The sequence below is a fragment of the Haemorhous mexicanus genome, chromosome 1 (genome assembly GCF_027477595.1).
Source record: "Haemorhous mexicanus isolate bHaeMex1 chromosome 1, bHaeMex1.pri, whole genome shotgun sequence".
Lineage (NCBI taxonomy): Eukaryota > Metazoa > Chordata > Aves > Passeriformes > Fringillidae > Haemorhous > Haemorhous mexicanus.
Window position 1 is genome coordinate 149,972,035 of NC_082341.1, and position 21,531 is coordinate 149,993,565.

Below are 21,531 nucleotides of genomic sequence, written 5' to 3' on the forward strand. Positions count from 1 at the left end.
GAGATCTAATCTCCAGCCATGTTACTGATCCTCTTCATCCCTTAGCCAGGGTACAGTGTAAGACTTCTACTCTCAGGTCTCCTAATTCCTCACCACCACAAATAGCTCAATCCTTTTTTTTTTGTCCTGGTGGATAGGCAGGGCTCTGGATGGAGTGGAGCTCGTAGGTGTGCGCATTTTGGCTGGCCAAAAGAGAGGTTTTTGTGCTTTTGACTGACTATGCAGCTGGCACTTAGACACGCTCCTTTGTGCTGGCATGTCACCAAGTGGCCTCAGTAGTTGCCTGTTGTGTGAGCATTACCAAAGTGCTTCCAAACTTTGCTGCTGGCTAGTGTGTGTCTGCATCTTGCACTGACAGTGTGGACATGGAACACTTTATCTTAGAGGAATCAAAACTGTTTCTAAGTATGTAAGTTGGTGCAAAGAAGCAGCATAACCCATGTAAAGCAGTAATTTAAAAGTATTGAACTATGGAAAAGGAAAAGCATAATGTAAGGAGAATTAAGTCTGTATTTGTGTTATGATTTCCTCATATGTCAAAGAAGGCAAAGAAACCCTAAACAGAACAGAAACTTGCAAGGCTTATAATATGTAATGAGTGGGGAAAAGGTTGCATTGAAACAAGATCTGTAAAATCAAGCTACTTTAGGTATCTTGTATGATGACACAACAACAAGGAGATATTCCAGAATAAAATACTCTGTATGCAGTTGGGAAAAAAAAAGTACTATTTGTAAAGCACTCATGGGTAACTAGACAAAAAGTGTTTTTCATATTTTTTTGTTTATGGTAGTACTTGTAATTCAGAGCACTCAGATGCTTCGTTCTGACTGGTTGATAATTTCTACTGCCTTCTGTATTGCACATAACTTCTTCATGGAAGAATTTTGTACCTCAGTGTTATAGAAAATTCAAAAAAATACTTCAGTCAAAAGGATCAAGTTACGGTTTTGGCAGTCAGATTGAACCCTGACATTCAGGAGACTTAAGGCTGGAGTCTCACTGCTCTAAACTAGTGGAAAAGGCTTGGTTCAGCCTAGCAAGTTTTCTCCATTGCCATGTAGGGTGGCTTGACTTGGTCTAAATGCCAAAAAGTAGATTAGAGTGGGATGTATTGTTCACCCCTTGAATGTTTCTGTTTGGTACAAATAAGTAATTATGCAAAATGACAGTTAATTACCTAAAATATAGATGGTGAAATTCAGTCATATTGAAGAGTACTTTATTGAAGTTAATGAGGGAAACCTGTAATATGTAATACAAAAAGAGCTGCTCTAGAAGCAAAGGTGTAATGAGACAGGAGTTATCCCTGGCTTATCAATGTAGTTCAGGAGGAATTCCATGCAGCTGGACACTGCTTTGAGGCAGTTGTAGCTTTGCATAATAGGTCAACAACTATGGAATTGTGTGTTTCAGAGCCAGAAGGGTAAGGAAAATGTCAGTCTTCTGGGACTGGGAGCTCCTGGGTTTCTAAAGCAATGGCACAAAAAGTAATTTAACAGGGAATGTGTACAGCCAGATTTCTATATACAGTGGTTTTTTTGGAAGATTTTTTTTCTTTTTAGCCACATGGCATACTGATAATGCTTCAAGTTTATTTGGAAATTTGGAAAGGTCAATTTTACCACTCTTTAAGTAGTAACCATAAAAATAAATTGAATTTCATTTGAACATTTCTAGATAAAGTTCACTGGGTTTACGAGTATTTTCTGTTTGAGTCTTAGGCACTTTATAATACTTACTCACCATTTTTTCCTTTTTGGAGGATTGGATAGCTTTGGTCAAAGCTGCTGCTGCTGCAGCAGCAGCCAAGAACAAAGCAGGAAGTAAACCTAGAACCAGTGCAAACAGCAATAAAGATAAAGAGGACAGAAAATGGCTAAAAGTCCCTTCAAAAAAGGAAGAAACGTCAACCTCTACAATCATGCAGGAAGTCCAAAAAAAGGAAGAGGAGCCTACATCTAGTGACACATTTGGTAAAAGCACCTTCTATAAGCACAAAATGGGTTTTTCTGTAGTATTGAACTCCTGTTGCTAATTTTGCAGTTAAGTAATAACCAATATTTTTAGGGGAAAATGTCACATTTGCTGTTATGATAACCTTCTGATACATAATAGTAATCGGTTCAGAAACTCTTTTTATCAGTTAAATCTAGTTCAGTTAGCATTTACTGCTTGTGCTAAACTTCTGACTAACTTCATCAAGAGCAGAACATAGCTTTTTATTAATGATTTCATTGTACAATTGGGGTGATATTCCTGGATATTCTCTTCCCTGTGAGTTAATCCCTGATCTTGTTTTAAGAAAAAAAAAAACAACTCCAATATGCATGAGATATCCATATTCAGGGGTGTTTGAAACTGTATCTGAGTTGATAAGATTTGTTCATTTTAAGTCTAATGCTTATTTCTCATAACATTCAGTAAAAATTACAAATTTTTAGATAATCTCATGTCTTGTTTCAGTGTGTAATTCTAGATCTTCAGAATGTATAATTTTCCTTTTCTATAAACATTTAAAGTTTCTTTCTATTAGCAGTTCTGAAATATTTAAGTATTTTGGGTGTTATGCATTTATGAAATGTGAGTTAATGAGGTTTTTCTTGTGTTTAGAAGTAGGATTTCCTGTAGTGGATGTTCCAAAGATGGCCTTTGTGCAGGCAGAGAGCACGTTATCACACAAGAGGAAAAGTAATCTAGGCAACTCATTTCAGGCAAAGAGAGCTCGCCTAAACAAGATCACTGGTAAAAGACTTTTTTTGTTGTTGGCTTTGTTCCTTTTTCATGTGGTGAAATATTCATGCTTGTAAAGAAGGTGCTGAAGTGGATTGCATAAAGCACATTCATGAGGCAGATGGTCACTGCAGTCACTACTTGTTTAGAATTTTAAAGGAAGTCATAAATGGTAAAATCTACCTGGTTCATAAATTGGTTGCAGACTGTACTTGGTCTTTTTAGTTTTTTAGTATAGTAACCATCCTGAATTGCTGCATTTCTTGAGCATATTTTACCTCCATCTGTACAGTTTTCTTCATTATTGGTTGATTTTGAGTTTATACAACTTGTTAAGAATGTCATGAATTGCATACTACTGTAAATTAAAGCTAGGTTTAGCTGTGGAGAAACAGAAAATATTTCTTCCTGAAGTGAAATTGTTGCTAAAAAGAGTTTCTCATTTAGAAATAAACATCCCTACAAATTGAAGTTATGAAGATCTGATATTTTTGTTTTCTAAGCATTCATTCCCTTTCTTTATTGCTCAAAGATATTAATGGAAAACAGAGATATTACTATAGAATACATTCTATACAACAGGTAATTAAATAATTGGTCTTATCTTTAAAAGCTGAGAAATGCATTTATTCCAGAATTTAATAGAAATTTACTTACCTGTGAAAAAAATATTTCAATTTATAGTCCTCCAAATAAGAAAGCTGTGTTGCTGGCTTTGATCCTGTCAGTATTTAGGACAAAGTCTTGTGTTTGCACATGTACTGGGAAAGTATCAGATCAATTTCAAAAGCTGGGTTGAAAAAAGTTGTGAAGTCCCTCCTTTAACAGAGGAGCTCTTGGACACACTTTGAGATAGAAGTTAATTCCACTCATTATTCTAGTCAATAGTATTTCATGTGAAGGCTAGTAAACTTTTCTGTGCTACAAATGAAAGGGGCTTTTTTTGTTGGTTTTTTATTTTGGAACTAGATAAAAATTCTTACTTGTTCTGTAAAACAAAAATAACCTAATTTACTAAACTACCCAGTGAGAGTTTTTTTTCATACTTGTTTTGGCTTATCCAGCCTTTCATTGGTCTGCAGTGGAGGATGTTTAGTCAGTTTTCTTATGAGAGTGGTTCTGTTTCAGTCTCTCAATCAGTAAAAATAAAATGCTACAAATCATGGAATCGTTTGGTTTGAAAGGGACCTTAAAGTTCTCCTATTTCAAACCTTGCTGCCATGAGCAGGGACACCTTCCACTAGACCTGGTTGCTCAAAGCCTCATCCAACGTGGCCTTACACACTTCCAGGGATGGAGCATCCACAGCTTCTCTGGGCAACCTGTGCCTCACCATCCTCTTAGGAAAGAATTTTCTCCTTCTATCTAATCTAAACTTACTCTCTTTAGGTTTGAGTCTATTCCCTTTTGTCCTATCACAACATGCCCCTCTGAAATGTCCTTCTCCAGCTCTCTTTAGACCCTCTTTAGTCACTGGTCTGTAAGGTCTCCCTGGAGCCTTCTCTTCTCCAAGCTGTACAATCCCAGTTCCCTCAGCCTTTGCTCACAGGAGAGGTGATCTAGCCCTCTGACCATTTCTGGTTCCCCACCCTGGACTCACTCCAGCAAGTCCATGTCCTTCCTGTGCTGGGACACAGGAGGTGGACACAGCAGTGCAGGTGGGGTCTGAGCAGAGCAGAGGGGCAGAATCACCTCCCTCATCCTGCTGCCCACAGTGCTTTTGATTCTGCCCAAGAGAGTGTTGGCAGCTCATGTCCAGCTTTTCATCCAAGAAAGGATGAAAAGGATCTGTTCTTTTTGTACAAAGGAAGCAATCTTTAGAAAAACCCATCTTCTGCCTCCATCCTCTGTCATTCCTGGAAGGCTCCTTCTTTGGTTTCAAGTTTTGTTAATGAATGTCAGATTTATCAGCCCCATTTCTCTTCTCCTTTCCCATGCTACGTACATTTTCAGTTAAGTTCCAATTTAATTGCTGCCATGAGCAGTAGTAGTAGAAGATGTAGAGACTAGAGATGTATATTGACAGAGCTCTGTAATTTCTTTCCAATTGCAATTAGTAGCAATAGTTACCAAAGCCAGCTGAAAAACCTTTACCTTGAGAAATTATATTTGCATGTGCTTGTGGATAGATTCTTATTACCTCAGGAGCATTATGAGAATCATACTAGTGACACAGGTTTGTAGAGACTGAACTGAATAATCAAACCATCATTTTGCAGCCATTGACTGTTATAATTTTAAAAACAGTGTGTCTGTCTCCACAAGACATACTTGGCTAGCAGAGGATGTGTTACCTTTCAGTGAAAATGTATTAATCCTTTAACTGCAAGAAATTTGTCTTGCCTTGTAGATACTTCGTGTATCTGTTCTCAAATTAACACATTTCTGCAGTTCATAGCATAGTAAGTCTTTTATACCAGTACATTTTGAAAATGTGACTGCTAATGATTAAATTTTTTCTTGTCACATTTTTATTTCCTATGTGTTAAATGCTTGTATATACAATATACATTATATTGTATATCAGTGTACACTTGCATTGTGACATTTTTGTCTCCAGCACAAGCTTTTAGATTTGAAGGAAGGTTGGGAATAATGCTGGTGTACCTATTGGAGTGACTACAAAATAATAAAAGAATTGTAGCTGTTAGGATAGCATTTACCAGGTGTTTATGGCTGTATTGGGGAAATAGTGCTAAACACTGTTGCTGGAAGCTGTATGAAGGGTACTGTTCCCTGGATTTCAGCATTTGATGGAGAAGGGTCTTGTCTGCCACAAGGCCCGCAGCTACATCGGGTGTTCTTTGCTCATCATTCAACAAAGTAAAGTTGCTTCTTTCGCCCTTTCTTTTGCTGCTAGCACTGGTAGCAATTACATTTCCCAAAAGTGAAGAAGATCCCCTTCTAAGCACATATTAATGTCATCTTCCAATCAGTTTTTGCCTCTTTTGGAATGTTTGCTTCCACGTCTTCTCCTGCTGTGTTGGTACCTAAAACCAGATAATAGCTGCAGTGAGCTTGCAGAACAAAACATTTCTGGTTCACTGTGCCACTCCCTGCTTTTGCTTTGTTAGGTGCTCTTACAGACAGGTTGGTGAACCTGTTGTCCTGGTTTGCAGTAGCTTGTGAGGATCCTTTGTCCTACAGGCATGGTGCCTGGTTAGAAAAATACTTCATGGTGTAGAGAAAAAGGAAATCATAAGGATTATATAGTGACAGATCTGACTCCAGATTGATTTACTAGCTTGAATTTCTGAGCAGGGATCATCTAGCTAAAACTAAAAATCAGAGAATCCGAGAATGGTCTGGGCTGGAAGAGAACTTAAAGGTCATCTAATTGCAGCATTATTTGCTAGAGCAGTTTACTCTAAGCCCCATCCAGACTGGCCTTGAACTTCCCTAGGGATGGGGCACTTTTCTCTGGGCAGCCTGTGGCTTACAGAACCACAAATGCTTCCTCATAAACTGAAGCTTGTTTCTCTTTTGTATTTAAAACTGAACTTCACTTGACTTTGAAAATGATTTTACACTTTTTGATATAAACACATGATTGCAAAGGCAAAGAACACTGCTATTTTTGCAACTTGATTTAAATAGGATAATTTGAGTTTAAAATGTTTATTTAAGTCCATAAAACCTAAATCTTTTATGTAGTCTAATGCAGAATTAAAATCTTACCTGATAATCTCATTTTTATCTAATAGGACTAAATAAGTTTCTGCTTTTCAGTTAACCTAAACTATAGCATAACTTAATCTAACATAAATAGTAAATGAGATAAACCACTTGGTGTTTATTGTTGAATGCTGAATTTTTTTTTTGTTTTAATGTCTAGAGCAGTTCCTGAGAGCCCAGGCCCTCTCTCCAACTACTTTGTAATTCCTTGGACATTGTGAACCTTAAATTAATTTTGGCCTTATCTAATTTTTATGGAATGCAATAGCAATTCCCTCTGAATTTGTCAAGTTAATGTTGAGGACTTGAACTCCTCACTCCTAATTTTGACATTCCCAGAGATTATAATAGAAATTTTTATTCAGATTTGTTTTTTAGGTTTTATCATTTCTGTATTTTCTTAAAGGTGTAGAACTTGTTCTGTCTCTGCATTGTTAGGCAATTAAAGTTACTCTGTGAGGTACAACTGAAGCTATTGCCTTATTTCACTAAGAGAAAGCTTTCATGTATTTATATTCCCCTTGTCTTTACAGATTCTTTGTAGTAATGATATTTTACATAAGTTGGTGAATGAAGTTACATATTCTAATATATTATTTGCTCCCAATATGGTCATCTTATTGAGGTAATTTGGGAGCTCCACTGCTGAGAATATTTGTTTGGAAATTAAATCCCTGGTTGTATTATGTCTAAGAAAGGTTTGCATGTGTTATAATTAAGAAGTGGTAATACAAATTCTGGTGTGAATTTCTCAAAGACTGGAAAGGGGAGAGAGAAGTTTTGTAAATAATTCTGTTTTCAAAATTAACTTATAGATCATACGTTTGGTTTTAAAGCTCAAGTGTTTAAGCTTTGGAAGAATGTCAAGGCTTCATTTTAGAATTGATAATTTGATTTTCTTCTTGTCAGTAAATATGACAGAGAAATGCTTCCTATGTAAGCATGCCTTAGTTGGGATGTCCTTTAACTTTTTGTTTCTTCTAATTCAAAGTGTTCAGCTTTGTATGGAGCCATTTCAGAAAGACTCATGTTGTAGATTTGTGCAGTTCATATTTCTTGTCTGAATATTTTACTTATTTCTCTACGAACTCTTGTTGAAAGGTACTTCTAACTAAAAATATCTGCAACTTTTCTCCTAAGGTTTATTGGCATCCAAAGCTGTTGTTGCAGATGGTGCTGAAAAAAAGGAAGGCAACAAAGAAACAGCTCCAGTCCTGGAGCAGGTATGAAATGGTAGAGTTTGATTCTTTTGCAAAGTTCCCACTGGAGTGTGCCATGGAGATGTAGTACCTACAACATAAAAATTTTCCCCTTCAGATATAACAGGGAACTGAAAATTTATCTTATGTTTACATTTCTGGCAGAGCCAGAAGTATGGAATTTAATTGTCTCTAAACACAGTGTTAACTCGAATTTCAATAATGAGCTTTTGTGTTAGAAAACTAACAGAAAACAAAATAAAGTCTCCATGCAACAAATATAAGGAGACCAGTGTCCCAAGGTCCAGTTTTATAGCTGGAATGATGACTGGCTTAGAAACAGGCCCTTACACAAATTTGATTTGTGTTTGAAACAGGGTTTTTGACATCACTTAGAACTTCTTTTAAAAGAAGTTTCTTTTATATTGTAAGAATTTGGTGTTGTAGGCTTGTATGTGTTTTATGAACTGCTCAATGAGCCATACATTTTGCAAGAGTGTGTATTTTAATAAATACAAAAAAGAAACTTTTAAATAATGTTAAGGGTCTGATTTTTAAACCTGCATATTGGCAGGATCTGGAGGCTGCCATTTTGTCTTTGGCTTATTGCACTGTGTTCAGGCATTGCTTGACTCTGAGTTGTGCATTATCTTGCATTTTAAAAGGGCTGAATGCCTGAGCATGGTAAAGCAAGCTAAGGATGAACAGTAGTCTTGATTCAGGACATCTTTGTTTTCCAATTATTTAAATCAGAGCCTTAATGTATCTTTAATACAGCTTTTTTGTATGCGTTTTCATTCTTTAACAGCAGCATTTGAACGAAGTAGCCTTGCTGCCTGCAATTCTTTAACAAGCACTTCTGTTCTTTAGCCCCAGCACACTCTATGAACAGTCCCTACCCCAAACCTGATTTGCTATTTTGGTTGTACTGGTTCTTTAGAGCTGATATATTAATTGCATTGCTCTGGTTTTTCCATTGATGCTGCATTGGATGAGAGTCAATGGAACCTGATTTTCTGTTTTTGATGCTGTCACTGTCAGGGCTGGAGGAGCCACTGCGGTGCTGATGCATTGACCGATATTTTGCATAAAGGTTTACAGTGTACTGACATGACATTCCATTTCTCAAATTTTTGCATATTAAAGATGCTATGATTTTCTTGCTACTGTGTGTGATATTTTCAATGTGCAAAAAACTGTGAAATGGCTTACAGCATGTTGTTTTTGGGAGAATCATTACAATGTAAATCTTGCCATGCAGAATCCCATTGCGGTGAATGGGACTTTGTGGTTTACATAGACTGTGTATGCAACAGTATAAACTGCAGTGCATATTTACTATAACCTTTTTGTTATTTCTCAGACTTAGTAACTCGGCTGTTCCTGTTTTATTGATCAGATATAAAAAACAAGATGTCTCTGTCATTGTTTACATGCTAATGGTCTGAAAAAACCTCATTTTTTGGGAATAACAGTTAAGCTCTTTAAAAGAGGCATCTAAAATCCCAAATTGTCCTATTCTTTTGTGTATAAGTAAAACCAGAAGCCTCACAAACATTTAAACGATTGACTGTGGGGAGGAAATTTTTTGAGCTTAAAGCTTTTTTCACTGAGTTCCTGTGCAAACTGAAATTAAAATGGCCGAGTTATAACCCTCTCCAAAAGGTTTTCTGATAGTGAAGCTGACATTCCTTAGAGGCTTTGTCTGCTACTGCTATAAAATTGAATGGATAAAATATCTTGTAGGCTTTTTTAATAATGTAATGCAGAATATGGTAGAAATATTCAGGCCAATAGCCGAAAACTGACTCTGTTGATGCAAGTTTTTGTTAATATTTATACATTTTTAGTTTACAGTTGTCTTAAACCCAAAACCTCAGACGATTAGTTGCAGATACAGTAGTTTATTTAATTGTATTAGGGTATGTCATGTTATATTTCCTTTTGACCAAGACCTGAGTAGATAACATTAATTCATTAAGGTTTTTAATGTTAATTTGTCCTGTTAAGAGGTTAAGCACCTTATCAAAATCTTAATTTAATTTTTTTAATCTTGTTTAAATAACTTTGTAATCTGAAAGTAATGGATGCTGTAGTATGTCTTTCACATCTGTGAAGATGAACAATAAAATTGTTTATTTACAAGTTACGACTCTAATTAATTTCTGGTAATACCTCTCATAACCAGCATAGGTATACTCTACAGTTCATGGAATATTTTACTTAAATGAATAAACTGCACTTAGTATGTGTGTAATGGAGTTATGCAAGGTAGAACTGATGTCTGCTGAACGGGATGTTTTGCACTGCATCTTTACAGGATACTCCCAGCAAGCCATTCATGTAGCATTCAGGGGCACCCTTTTACAGTCGTAGAATGTGCACTTGTGGGGTTTTGTTTTGCCTTTTTTTTTTTTTTTTTTTTTTGGTTTTCCTCCACTGGAACATGGAAAGTTCTAGTGGAAAATAAACTGCAAGTCATAACAAAACTCAATAATACCCTCAAAACACCAGATGTTTCTAGTTTGGATAACGTGGTGCACGTGTTCTAGAAGTACCTCTCTGCTTTGTTAGTTATGGTTTTTTAGACAGTACTATGCTGTATGATGTAACTGGGATGAGAAGGGAGACAGGCCTAAGAAATTATATTCAGATATTGCCTTATTAGGCAAGTTGTAACACATGCACAGTTTTGGTAATGTAGGAAGAACTTCCAGTGAAAAATTTAAAGTGCTAATGTCTGTCAATGCATGCTAATGGTCTAAAAATAGTACTGTTTGTGTTAAGAAGGATGAAAATTGAGGAATTTGGAAAGATGTGTTATATGTTGACTTCTTTTGCTTCAAAAACGGTTTTAACTCTTCATCTGCCAGTTTTCCCCTGACAGTTAGCAATCTGTCTAACCCTGTGGTGCTAGAAGCTGTGATTTCTTCATGTTTGTGCAAACATATAGTATGGTGAAATCCAGACTCCCAGCACTGAAAGGGGTTTTGCGAGAGTGTGCTCAGTATTGGAAATTTCTCATTGTTTCAATCATTCCTTAAAGGAGCATTATCAACTTTTTCAGTTTCTCAAAAATCAAAAATACAAATTCCTTGTTACATATAGTTTTCCTGAGGAACTGCTGCTTTTTTTTTTTTTTTTTTTTTTTTTAGCCTCTGGTTGGGGAAAAGCCTGTGTAGGGAAAATCTTGGCATTGTTTGCTCATAGCAGTGCCAGAGTTCAAGGAGTGTCTGGACAACACTCCCAGTCATGATTCAGCAGCAGGCAGCCCTGTGAGGAGCAGAGAGGAGGACTTGAGGATCCTTCTGGGTCCCTTCCAGCATGAGATGCTCTGTGATGGTGCATCAGTGTGTGTGTTCTGGCTGGGAACAGATGCTCTCCAGGTTCTGCTTGGAGACTGCACTGACAGTGAAGATGAAAGAGAAAACTAAAAATACTTTATTGCATTTTTAAATTGGGAATAGAGGAAAAATGTTTTATTTTCAGTTTTTTGCAGGTATTTTAAATGGTAAGAATAGAGTATTCTGAATACTGAAAAAAAATTGGTAGTGCTCCTTTTAAACAAGCAAAATTTAATGTGATGCATTTTAAATAATTTTCATTTGTACTTAAAATAATGTTGCTTTATTATGTGTTTGAGTACTAATATTGTTTTTAAAAAGATCAAAATAGAATACAAGAACTACAACGAAGAAACTGAAATAAAAGTATCAATTTTTTATTATTTATTCAGGAGATTTCACCTAAACCACAAAGTCAGAAAAAAAATGAAGCTGATATTAGCAGTTCTGCCAACATTCAGAAACCTGCACTGTTATCCTCAACTTTGTCTTCAGGAAAGGCTCGCAGCAAGAAATGCAAACAAGAATCTGGAGATTCTTCCGGGTGTATAAAGCCCCCTAAATCACCACTTTCCCCAGAATTAATACAAGTCGAGGATTTGACGCTGGTCTCTCAGCTTCCTTCTGCTGTGATAAATAAAACTAGTGAGCACAGACATTTTAAAAAAAATTCCGTAACTACTTCTAAGAGATATACAGAAATTTTCTTTGGTTGTAAATGCATATTGCTTTTAAAAATGAATCTGCTTTAAATAAATTGTCCAAGCGGGAGAATTAGGGGTAGCTCACTATTTTAAAAGTCAAGTCACATAATAAGGCATTTGAAATACTCTATCAAAAATAATACATTTAAATAATATATTGATATTTATAGAGTCATGGTTTTTAAGGGTTGGCTTTCCCTCCAGCTTAAATCTCCATACTAGCATTAACAGTGATACAGGAAAAATCAAACCTCCCTTCTGAAAAGGGCCTGATTCATTAAAAAGAAAAGACATACACTTTGGTGTGGACCTTTCCTTCTCTGAGAAACTTCACCTTCAGCAGGCTGATGTTCTGTACCTGTTGGCTGTGGCATTCGTCACCTTATGTGATATTTCCTCCAAACACGATGTGAAAGAGAAGATGGGTTCAAGATCTGTGGTGGAGAAAGGTTAAAAGTTGTGTTTCCTTGTCCCAGAAAAATTCCATGGGTGTTCAGCTTCTTAACGTGTAACTGATTTGCCAAACACGAAAAGACTGTTTATCAGAAGAATAGGGAAAGCTTTGCTGCATGCTTGAATATGCTATTTTTTGTGAATATTAAGGTATTTCTTTGATTTTTTTTGAGATTACATTAGGTTTTTAGTGTTGCTTAGTGCCAGATTCTTTGCCTAAACAATATTAAATGCTGAGGCCAAAGGTTAATATGAATGCAGGTTTCAATAAGTCAAAAGCTACATTTTTTTTTTCACTTTAGTATAGAGATTGAGGATGGAAGACTCAACCTGCATCATGTGTTCCCCTCAACCTTGATTTTGTATTTTCACTTATGAGATAAGTTTCTTTTTAATCTTTGCTCATAGATAACTTAAAATGAGTGGGAGAGGGAGGAGTGCAAATTCAGCCTTCTTTATTCAGGACACATTGGTAAAAATTGTATTTTGTCCCCGCAAAATGTTAGCAGTCATCCATATTGTAATACGCCTTCCATCCCCACCCCTAGAGCAATGGTAAGTAGCTTTCCTGAAGCATGCTTTTATTTTGGATTAAGTTGGACTTCTCTGTAGCAGTATTTTTAAAAAACATCTAGTTTAAAACTTGGTTACTTAGTAGCTTAGATCTTGTTAGTATTGTCTTTAATCTTTGGCTTCCAACTTTTTTTTACCTCCAGTGGAAAGTTAGTTTTGCTCTGTCTTTATTTTAAAATCTGTATATCTGACTTTAAAAACTGCTTGCAAAAAGGAGAGAACAGTGATTTACAGTGTAATAGTAACTTGAATGTTTTTCTAAGGCAAAATTTTGTTGAACTGGGTAATAGTGAAGAGAGGTAGGGGATAGTGGGTTTTTTGTTTTTAATGAATCAGGCCTATATTAACCTATATCAGTCCTCCTCCCCCATTTGTTTGTGTTTTTTTAAGTATTGAGTTCTGGAGCCTTCTTACTGTGCATTGGCAGTATGTGTTAGAATTTTTCAGTTGGGGTATTGATATCAGGTTATCAGAAGGCAGGAGGTGGGATATAACATTAAACAGTGTTTTTGATTATTTTTTTAAGTTGTATGTTAACACTATCCATGACTTTTTAGATCTTTAACTGTAATAATTTGTTCTGTTTATTGTTAAATCCTTTTACCCCCCTTCCATTATAAGTAACCTGCTGCCTGGGTTTTATGGGGAGGGTTGCTTACTGTAAATACACAAAACAACAACCTTTACCAGTGGGGAAGTAGGTACCATAGTAATTTATAATAAGCAAACCCAGAATCATGTCTTGAGCATAAATCTTAATTTACTCCTGGTAGTCACAGTTCTGTAATTACTTTTACCAATTTGGCTGTGATTACCAGCTTTGCAAAAAGAGCTATTAAAAGCACTCCCCATCTTTAGATCTCAAATGCTGCGGTAAGATGATGGTCTATCTCTGTGCTTCATGAACATTGAAAGATCTCTTTTTAGGTCCATCACAGCCAGTGAATTCCCCTAGATCCTACAAACATAGCCAACGGAGAAGAAGATCACAGCGTTTAGCCACTTGCTCCTTGCCTGATGATTCTGTAGAAAAAGTTTCTTCTCCCTCTTCAATTACTGATGGAAAAGTGTTCTCCATCAGTGGTCAAAACCAACAGTCATCAAAATTGGAGGGTAATGTATCTTAATCTAATAAAGAACTGCCCAAGAGAAATTGAATCATAAAAGTTAGACCTTTCATGGTTTTCAGATAATGGGATATTCTGAACTGCTGTAGCTAAAGCTGTTTGCTGTTCCTATGTTATGTAAGACTGCAATCCAGACTGTTGATTGTTGGACCCATGTGTCTTTTTTAATATGGCATTTTTTCTTTTATGTAGTACCTGATGTTGCTCATGTGTCACTTGAGAAGCGTGGACCATGTCTCCCTCTTGATTTAAGCCGTAGTTCGGAAGTTACAGCACCATTATCTGCAGAATCCACTTTCTGTAATGAATATTCCAGTAAAGACAAGGAAGATATTCAGATGATTACATATCTTCCTTCCAAAGCAGTAACTGATGGAAGAGTAGCTACAACAGCATCAGGTAAAGAGATTCAGTATACAACCAGAGAGATTTATAGTTGTAGGGTTCAAATGTGTGTGTATTCAATCCCACAGAAAGAGGGGATGCTTTTTTTTCTGCACACTCAAAAACCTGCCTCTCTTCTGGACTCCACTCATCTGCATATTCTTTGTCTTCACTGGCTTAGAGCTGCTTTGGCCCTTCTAACATGATTTAAGGAGAATGTGAGAGTGTGGAATGTAGTAAGCAGTATTTCAAAAATATTTTTGCTATTGCTAAAAGTTGTAAAAATAATTAACGAAGTGAAGTCTTTACTAACATACTAATTTGTGGCTTCAGCTTTAAAAGAATGGTGTTCTCAAAGACAGCATTCATCTGCTTCCTGTCTCTTTGCAGTGGAATTTCTGTCCTTCGCTTGCTACAAAATGTTACTTAAAAATATTTCTGAAAAATCCTCAAAAACTTTTACATAGGCTTGGTCACCCTCAGCACAGAGCCCAGTGCTGCAGCTCTGGGCTGCCTCTCCCTTTGTAAGAGTTTACTGACTACTGTGCTTTACATGAAGCACTTGGATAGAGGTAACTGAGAGATTTGGGGAAGGATTTACACAGTGGTTTGCAGGCCCTAAGAGTGGGATGTTTTCATTCTGTGTATGCTAGGTGTCCATATAATTTTTTTATAAGACTCATATGTGGGTATCATACCATTTTTAACTGGCTTCCAAGAAAGAATTATTTTGAAGCCTTTTTTTTATTTTGTTTTGTTTCATGAGAAAATTATTCAGAAAAGAAGAGGGGGAAAAATCAAATTATTGTATTATGCTCGGAAAGCTTTTGATAAATGTGATTGATAGTAAGGGAGGACAGCATGAACTTAAAAGATAGAGTTTTGACAATTAAACTGTATCTTGGTCTATTAATCTATGAATTTCTTAAACTAATTTGTCAAAATAAGGGTTATGGGTATCTCTAGTGAGCCACCACTTAAGCTTTTTAAAGTATTTAAATACTACTTAATTGCTTGAGTGAAACCATGTCACAGTCTTCATTTGCCCTTGATACATGGCATAGCAGCAGAATTAGAGATTCCTGGGAAAATTACTTCTATAAAAGTCTTTTTTATGTCATGTCTTTTGCCACTAAGAGAAGCTTTTGGGAGTTTTGTATTTGCCCACTCATTGAACAAGATCATAAAAGAAATCAACAGCTTTCAAGAGCCATCTGTTTCCTGTTTGGTAAAACTCATTTCAGTTACTAGAAATTTTACTTCTGGCTTTTTTGATATATTTTCTAGCTCATTTTAAGTATAGTTGGTAATGCTGGAAGTTGCCTGCTCCTGTCACAGGCCTGGCTGGGGGCAGAGTGATCTGGTTCTAAACCCAGCACTCAGGAGTGCACATTGGACCTGTTTGTTGAGCTGAGTCTCAGTCTTGGCCACAGGTGAAGCAATGAAAGAATAAGTTTCATTTAGACCCACCTTTATTTAGCGACTCAGAATTATGTGACATGTCCACACAGTTTGTGTCAGAGAAAAATGCCATGATAACATGATCTGTTGTTATTATTGAGTCCATAGTGGGAAGCCAGAAGTGCTTGCAACCTCTACCAGACAATAGAGTTTATACTATATATAAAGCTTAATGAGTCTTTTTTCATCTATATAATTTTAAGAGTTATAAGCTCTAAAGGAACTGATTTTCCAGCTACATTTCTTGTCTTACGAGTTTTTGCCTTCCAGGCTTATGTGTTTTGTTTCTAATTTTCATGTATTACAGTTTTCCATCATGCAATAAATGGAACTGTGTCTTGAGCTTTCATACTGACTTTTTGTCCAAATGTTAGCAGTCTGAAGTAGGTTGCAGCATGTAGCCCAACAGCTTCTTGAGTATCAGCTTTGTGACCCGAAAGACTAAACTAAGCAGTTTGGTATCTTTAATTCACAAAGGTCATTGCAGGTTTTGGAGCTATCTGCCTCTGTCAGTGGTATCACTAGGACTCTATAAGTAAAATTCATTTGTGTTTGGAGTTCATCCCAGTCTTCCAACTCTGGTGGAACATGTTTATCCTCATAATCTTAGAAGAAAAAGAAAAATGTAAATTTAAAGTTCAGGTTTGAGACCTCTGGAATTAGTCCCCACTATTGAATACATTTGTTGTGTTCTCTGCCTTAAAAGGCATCATGTTGCCTTTGAAACAGCACACGTTGTCAAGTCACATTCCTGAAGCACACATAATTACACCAAATTCTTGCATGCTTCAGGAAAATAAATAGGATTCACTCTATTTATCAGTACTTTCTTCATTATCTGTTTAGACAATAGCAAGCAAATATATACAGGAGAGGTGCCCAAAGCTTTCCTTTCTCATTCCTGTCAATTCGTGAAATAATTGAGAAAAGTTAATTTGCATTATGGAGAAACATCTACCTAAGTGCAGTTTAATACACTGCATTGTTTAAATGTATGCATTGTGACCCTACCCATTACAAATTGAGAACTCTGGTATAAAATCCAAACTATTCCATAATTATGTTTTCTTGATCTGAAAGAACTATTATAAATCTGTATTTGTTTATGGTATTTCTGCTGCTAAGACTTTATTAACACAGTCTGGATATATTTGGAGTTCTACATTTTGACATCACTACAGATTCTCTTAAGTGCACTCTAGTTAGACCTGCTGTCTTTGTAATCATTGAAGTAGATAACTGTGAATAGTTTCAGAGATACCTCACAATGATATTTAGCCTGGAACAGCCTGGTCTGATCTCTCACCCTTCTGTAACAGAGCTAAGCTGGTTTAAGCCCAGAGATGCAGTTTGTGATGCTGTACATTGTGACTTCTGATGGAGGCTGTCAGTTGAGTCAATTGAAAAAATGATTTGGTGTTGTTAAAATTATGCATTTTAGTGACTTTATTCAGAAGGTACTGACATGGTGTTTTCAGAGGAGAGACTAGGTGCACTGAAGTGCAGAATGCACAGTATTAGCACATACATTTCAAAATCATTGCTCAAAATGAACACCTTAACATTTTGTAGAGGCAGAACAAAACCTCTGTGTTAATTCCTTCAATCCAAAGGCTCTGTGGAAGTACTTTGCACTTTGGTAGAAACCTGAACTACTACTACTGTTATTTAACAGAGGTACTTTACTGCTTTACTAAACTTTTGTGAGGACCTACTTGTGATCACCTGATAGTACACACACATAACTAAGAATCTTTGCTTTCATTTGCTAAATTGCTTAAAAATGCAGATAACTGGCATTTGATCACTTTAGCATTTCAAAGATTTTAAATCCACAGTCAATCAGAATACTTGTAAAGCACAGTAGTTTTGCCATTCTGAATATATGAAGTTCAGGTCTTTCTGTAGTTGTGCTTCTCTTTAAATTTGTGATCTTTTCTCTTGGCTTCTGTAACCCTACTCCATGTTACTTTAACTGGTAAATATTGAGCAAACATAATTTCAGCAAGCAGTCTGGGCTTTGAAGTTTAAGTAAAAGGGAAATACTGTTACACTTTCTAATCTAACAATATAATATTTGTAATGCTGATATAACAATATTATCACTAGCTGTTATTTTCTATTCTAACACCAATAGATGATTTTGCTGGTAGGGTAACATTAGGTTAACTATACGGGAGAAATTTGAATTTAAGACTAAAAGGAAAAAAAAAAAACATTGCATACTTATATATAATTTCCTTGGTAGCAGTTTACTGCAGCAGGAACAAGAAAGAGTTGGTGTACAAAATTTTCGGAAAATGAGATTGGTCGCTTTTTAAAAACTTTTGCCAGTGTTTCTGGTCTACCTTGCTTTTAAGAGGGATGAACTATTGTTCATCTTGTTACTTTCTCATGTTACTTTATGGCTGTTTGTTATACTTCAACCATCTATTAACAGTCCAATTTACTCCCTAATTTGAATGACTACTATTCTAATCTCTGCCCTGAAGTTCCCAGTTTGGGCTGGTCATGAGACAAGCAAGAACTGTTTTATCAGCTTATTCCTAATGACATTATTTTGGGCAGGCTCCAGTGTTAATCTGTGATACGCAATTAAAGGTCTGTTTAAATTTAAAATTGATCTATGCACTGGGAATTCAAAGCACTAAATTAAACATGACCAGCATGATTGATATTTCTCTTGCAATATGATTTTTATGATGAAGTTGTTAATGCAGATAATAATATTTATGATATTATTTTAAACATGGGAAGCCATGAAATAGAATACCAGTCAACAAAATAAGTTGCTTCAGATTGCTACAATTCATTTGAACTTGATGAATTGCAATAGGCAGTACCACTGCAAGCCCCGTTGTGCTGTTATACTTGTGGCACAACATCCTGTCCTGTGCCCGTACTTGCATGAGGGGGCTTGGGTCACTTCTCTGTTCTGTAACAGGAGAAGTAGAACAGGAAGCATGTTATAAACTGGACTGGGAATGCTGTGGTTTGCATTTCTTTTTAATCTGAAATTAGTCTTCTAGTGATAAAATTGATTCTGGAATGGTGACAAAATCAGTAGTTTACCAAGTCTAATCTCTGGTCGTCTTTCTCTGTGCCGAGTGTTAACTGCAGACCTCCCACGTTCTCTGTGTGGGAGGTGGCTGGCTAGACTCCTTAACAGGAATAAATTGCAATTAAAAGTAGCAGTTCAAAAAGAAAAAAGTAATATTTCCATAAAGAAACTAATATTTCCTGGTTGTATTTGTTACTTACCCTTCTGACTGACCACCTTGTCCAATTTTGTGGTTATGTGTAAGTCATAGTGATTCCACAGTTGAAAAGCAGACTTTGCAAGCTTTGACACTCTATGTAGGATTTGAGAATTTAAGATTCTTTATCTAAAATGTTTTTCAATGAAGAAAAGTAAAAGCCAAGAATAACATTGCAATGTATACAGGCATAATAGTAGTTTCTATTTTCAAGTTACTATAAAAGGGCAGTATGGGGAGTTCTGACAGCAAGATGGGTATTGGCTTGACTTGAGAGATTTCTGCCCAATATAAGTGTTCCCTCAAGCAGTTAGTAATCGCTTTGTCAAATGTGCCTGTGATGAAAATTATTGAGATACCGAAATTTGTTGTGTTGTGACTGTTGGTATTGAATCATATTTGGCTGTCAGGTCAGGATTTCTTCTCAATAATAAAGTTTAACATCTCATCTAACATTGAGACTAAATTTCTCTTGAGATTGTTTGGATGGAGTGTTCTCACATCTTTTCATCAAAATGGCAGTGACCTAAATGAATTATGTGCATTTGGGTGATCCTTTTGAGCTCTTTTTAGAAATGAGACAAGACGTTGATAGCATGATGATGTGGGAAAGTGTCACTTTTTTCTTTTACTAATGTGCTAAAATATACTTATTGCTCTACAGATGGCAGAGCAGTTCAGTCCTGTAACTGAGACAAATGGTAATTAGGAAACCTAAGAAAGGAATAATTTGGATAGTATTTTGTGTCAATGATAAGTATTCCAGCAGGCTAAATGCACTTGAAATACAGACCTAGGCATGAGCCTGAATCAGTCTTAAAAGGATTATGGTCTTAGGTGAGCTGGTTGATTTGAGGCAGTTGAAAGACTCAGCCCCAAGTGTGGCTGTGCAGCTCATGCTGTGTGGTGGGAGCCAGTACACTGAGCTGAGCAGCTGCTGCTGCCTGGGTTGCACAGCACAGAGTTGTCCTGCAGCTGGGGACACCTGGCATTTAAAAGTGCTGTGTGCTGTGAGAGGTGATGCACCACTTTCTATTGTTCTCGCTGGCCCTTCAGCTTTCCAACTTGTGGCATGGTGGTTGTGCTCCCAGGAAGGCTCAGCAGTGGGAGCAGGTGTTGTGTGAGCTGTGTTCTATCCCAGTAGAATTGGGTTAGTCTGTCCCTGTTGGGAGGGCTTGATGTATTCTTGGCTTTTCCCCAGAATCTTTCTGTGACTGATGAATTTATTAAATTATCTTAATGCAATTTATTTAATGCATTCCAGATCAGCTCCATATTTTGTCTTGTTGGATATCTTGGCCAATAGCAGATATTCAGGACTTTTTTTTTTTACATGCTTACGCTTTTGTGGGGCTCTTCTGTTGAGAGACACCAAAGCTAACTGGTTCCTCCAAGATTTTACAGCTGGCACGGAAAAACCTGAGCCCTTTGTGACTTCACAGAGCTGCATTTTTGTACAATATGTCCATGGCATGGTCCTAAAAGGGACCAAGGGTCTGATGAAAATTAGGCTTTCCTAATTACATTTTGATGAATCTTGAAGCTCTGACAATATTGATGGGCACAGTAATAGAGAGTTTAGAGTTACTTCACTAATGTTCTTTATAAATTAATTTTATTCTACTTAGATTATTTAAAAATGATTATATTAGGAGTGAAAATTATAATTTCAGTTTTGCTTTGTTTACAGTTTGTTGCTTTCTAAATTGCATCAGATAAAGAGCTAAAATAACTAAATATTTCACTGAATAAACTTTTCTAAATAGTACAAGATAAGAATTGTCAGTATATGATGCTGAATTCTGACAAGTCAGTGTACTTTTACATGTTATTTAAATGTGGATTAATGAAAGAAAGTGATTTATTTATATATTATTAAATGAGCAGAAATGTTTTATACATAGGACTACAAATATTGTACCAGAGATTAATTTCTGTTAACATTACGGAGCATTAACTTCAATGATACTGACATTGTCAGCACCTTTACCTGTTACTCTTGTCATGGGTTCCTATTACAGTGAGAAAAAAAAAAAGGAAACAAAAAGTCTTAAAAGTGTCAGCAAAAGTACATTTTAACCAGTACAGGTAGTTTAAAAGTGAATGCAAATTCCAAAATATAGGAAGAAAACTTCTGTGGCATGTATTGTCTTGTATGTATGACTCAGATCTAGGCATTCATGTGCAGTAATGACCTGTTAAATGTGATGATGGTATGACCAGTATTGACATTTCAGTGATCTGACCCAGCCCTGGCTGGCTGCAATCCTTCTGGAATGCCGAGTAAATCCATCTTCTTGTTTTCAGCACCCTCGTCCCATGTACATGCCTTGCATCTGGAAATGCCTTTAACCAATAGTCTCAAGTTACCCAAAGGGAATAGTAAAAAAAAGAGGTCTTCCACATCAGTGAGCTCTGAAGGGACAGAGATACAGTGCTCTGTGCCCATAAAGGAGAAATGTTTTGAGAGTCTGAAGGAGAAAATATTAAAGAACGTGATTGAGAAGGACAAGCATTCAGAAGTTGGTAAACTACAATACTTTTTGTTTCCAGTGCTTTAGACAATAAAAATAATTGTAAAATGACATTAAAAATAATTGTTTTGTTTGTATATTTCTTAA

The 21,531-nt window shown here is 36.2% G+C and overlaps 1 protein-coding gene across 4 annotated transcripts in view; it reads left to right on the forward strand.

The window, feature by feature from the left end:
* Nucleotides 1-21,531, forward strand: part of PHF20L1 (PHD finger protein 20 like 1) — a 54,642-nt gene that overhangs the window by 14,032 nt on the left and 19,079 nt on the right. For 2 of the 4 annotated variants that reach the window (XM_059867306.1, XM_059867315.1), the window contains 7 exons: nucleotides 1,766-1,976; nucleotides 2,614-2,745; nucleotides 7,549-7,631; nucleotides 11,344-11,596; nucleotides 13,609-13,794; nucleotides 14,001-14,207; nucleotides 21,218-21,436. In XM_059867306.1, the coding sequence (XP_059723289.1) occupies nucleotides 1,766-1,976; nucleotides 2,614-2,745; nucleotides 7,549-7,631; nucleotides 11,344-11,596; nucleotides 13,609-13,794; nucleotides 14,001-14,207; nucleotides 21,218-21,436 (1,291 nt within the window). The remainder of the gene's footprint in view (nucleotides 1-1,765; nucleotides 1,977-2,613; nucleotides 2,746-7,548; nucleotides 7,632-11,343; nucleotides 11,597-13,608; nucleotides 13,795-14,000; nucleotides 14,208-21,217; nucleotides 21,437-21,531) is intronic. The other 2 variants (XM_059867325.1, XM_059867332.1) reach the window with 1 other exon arrangement.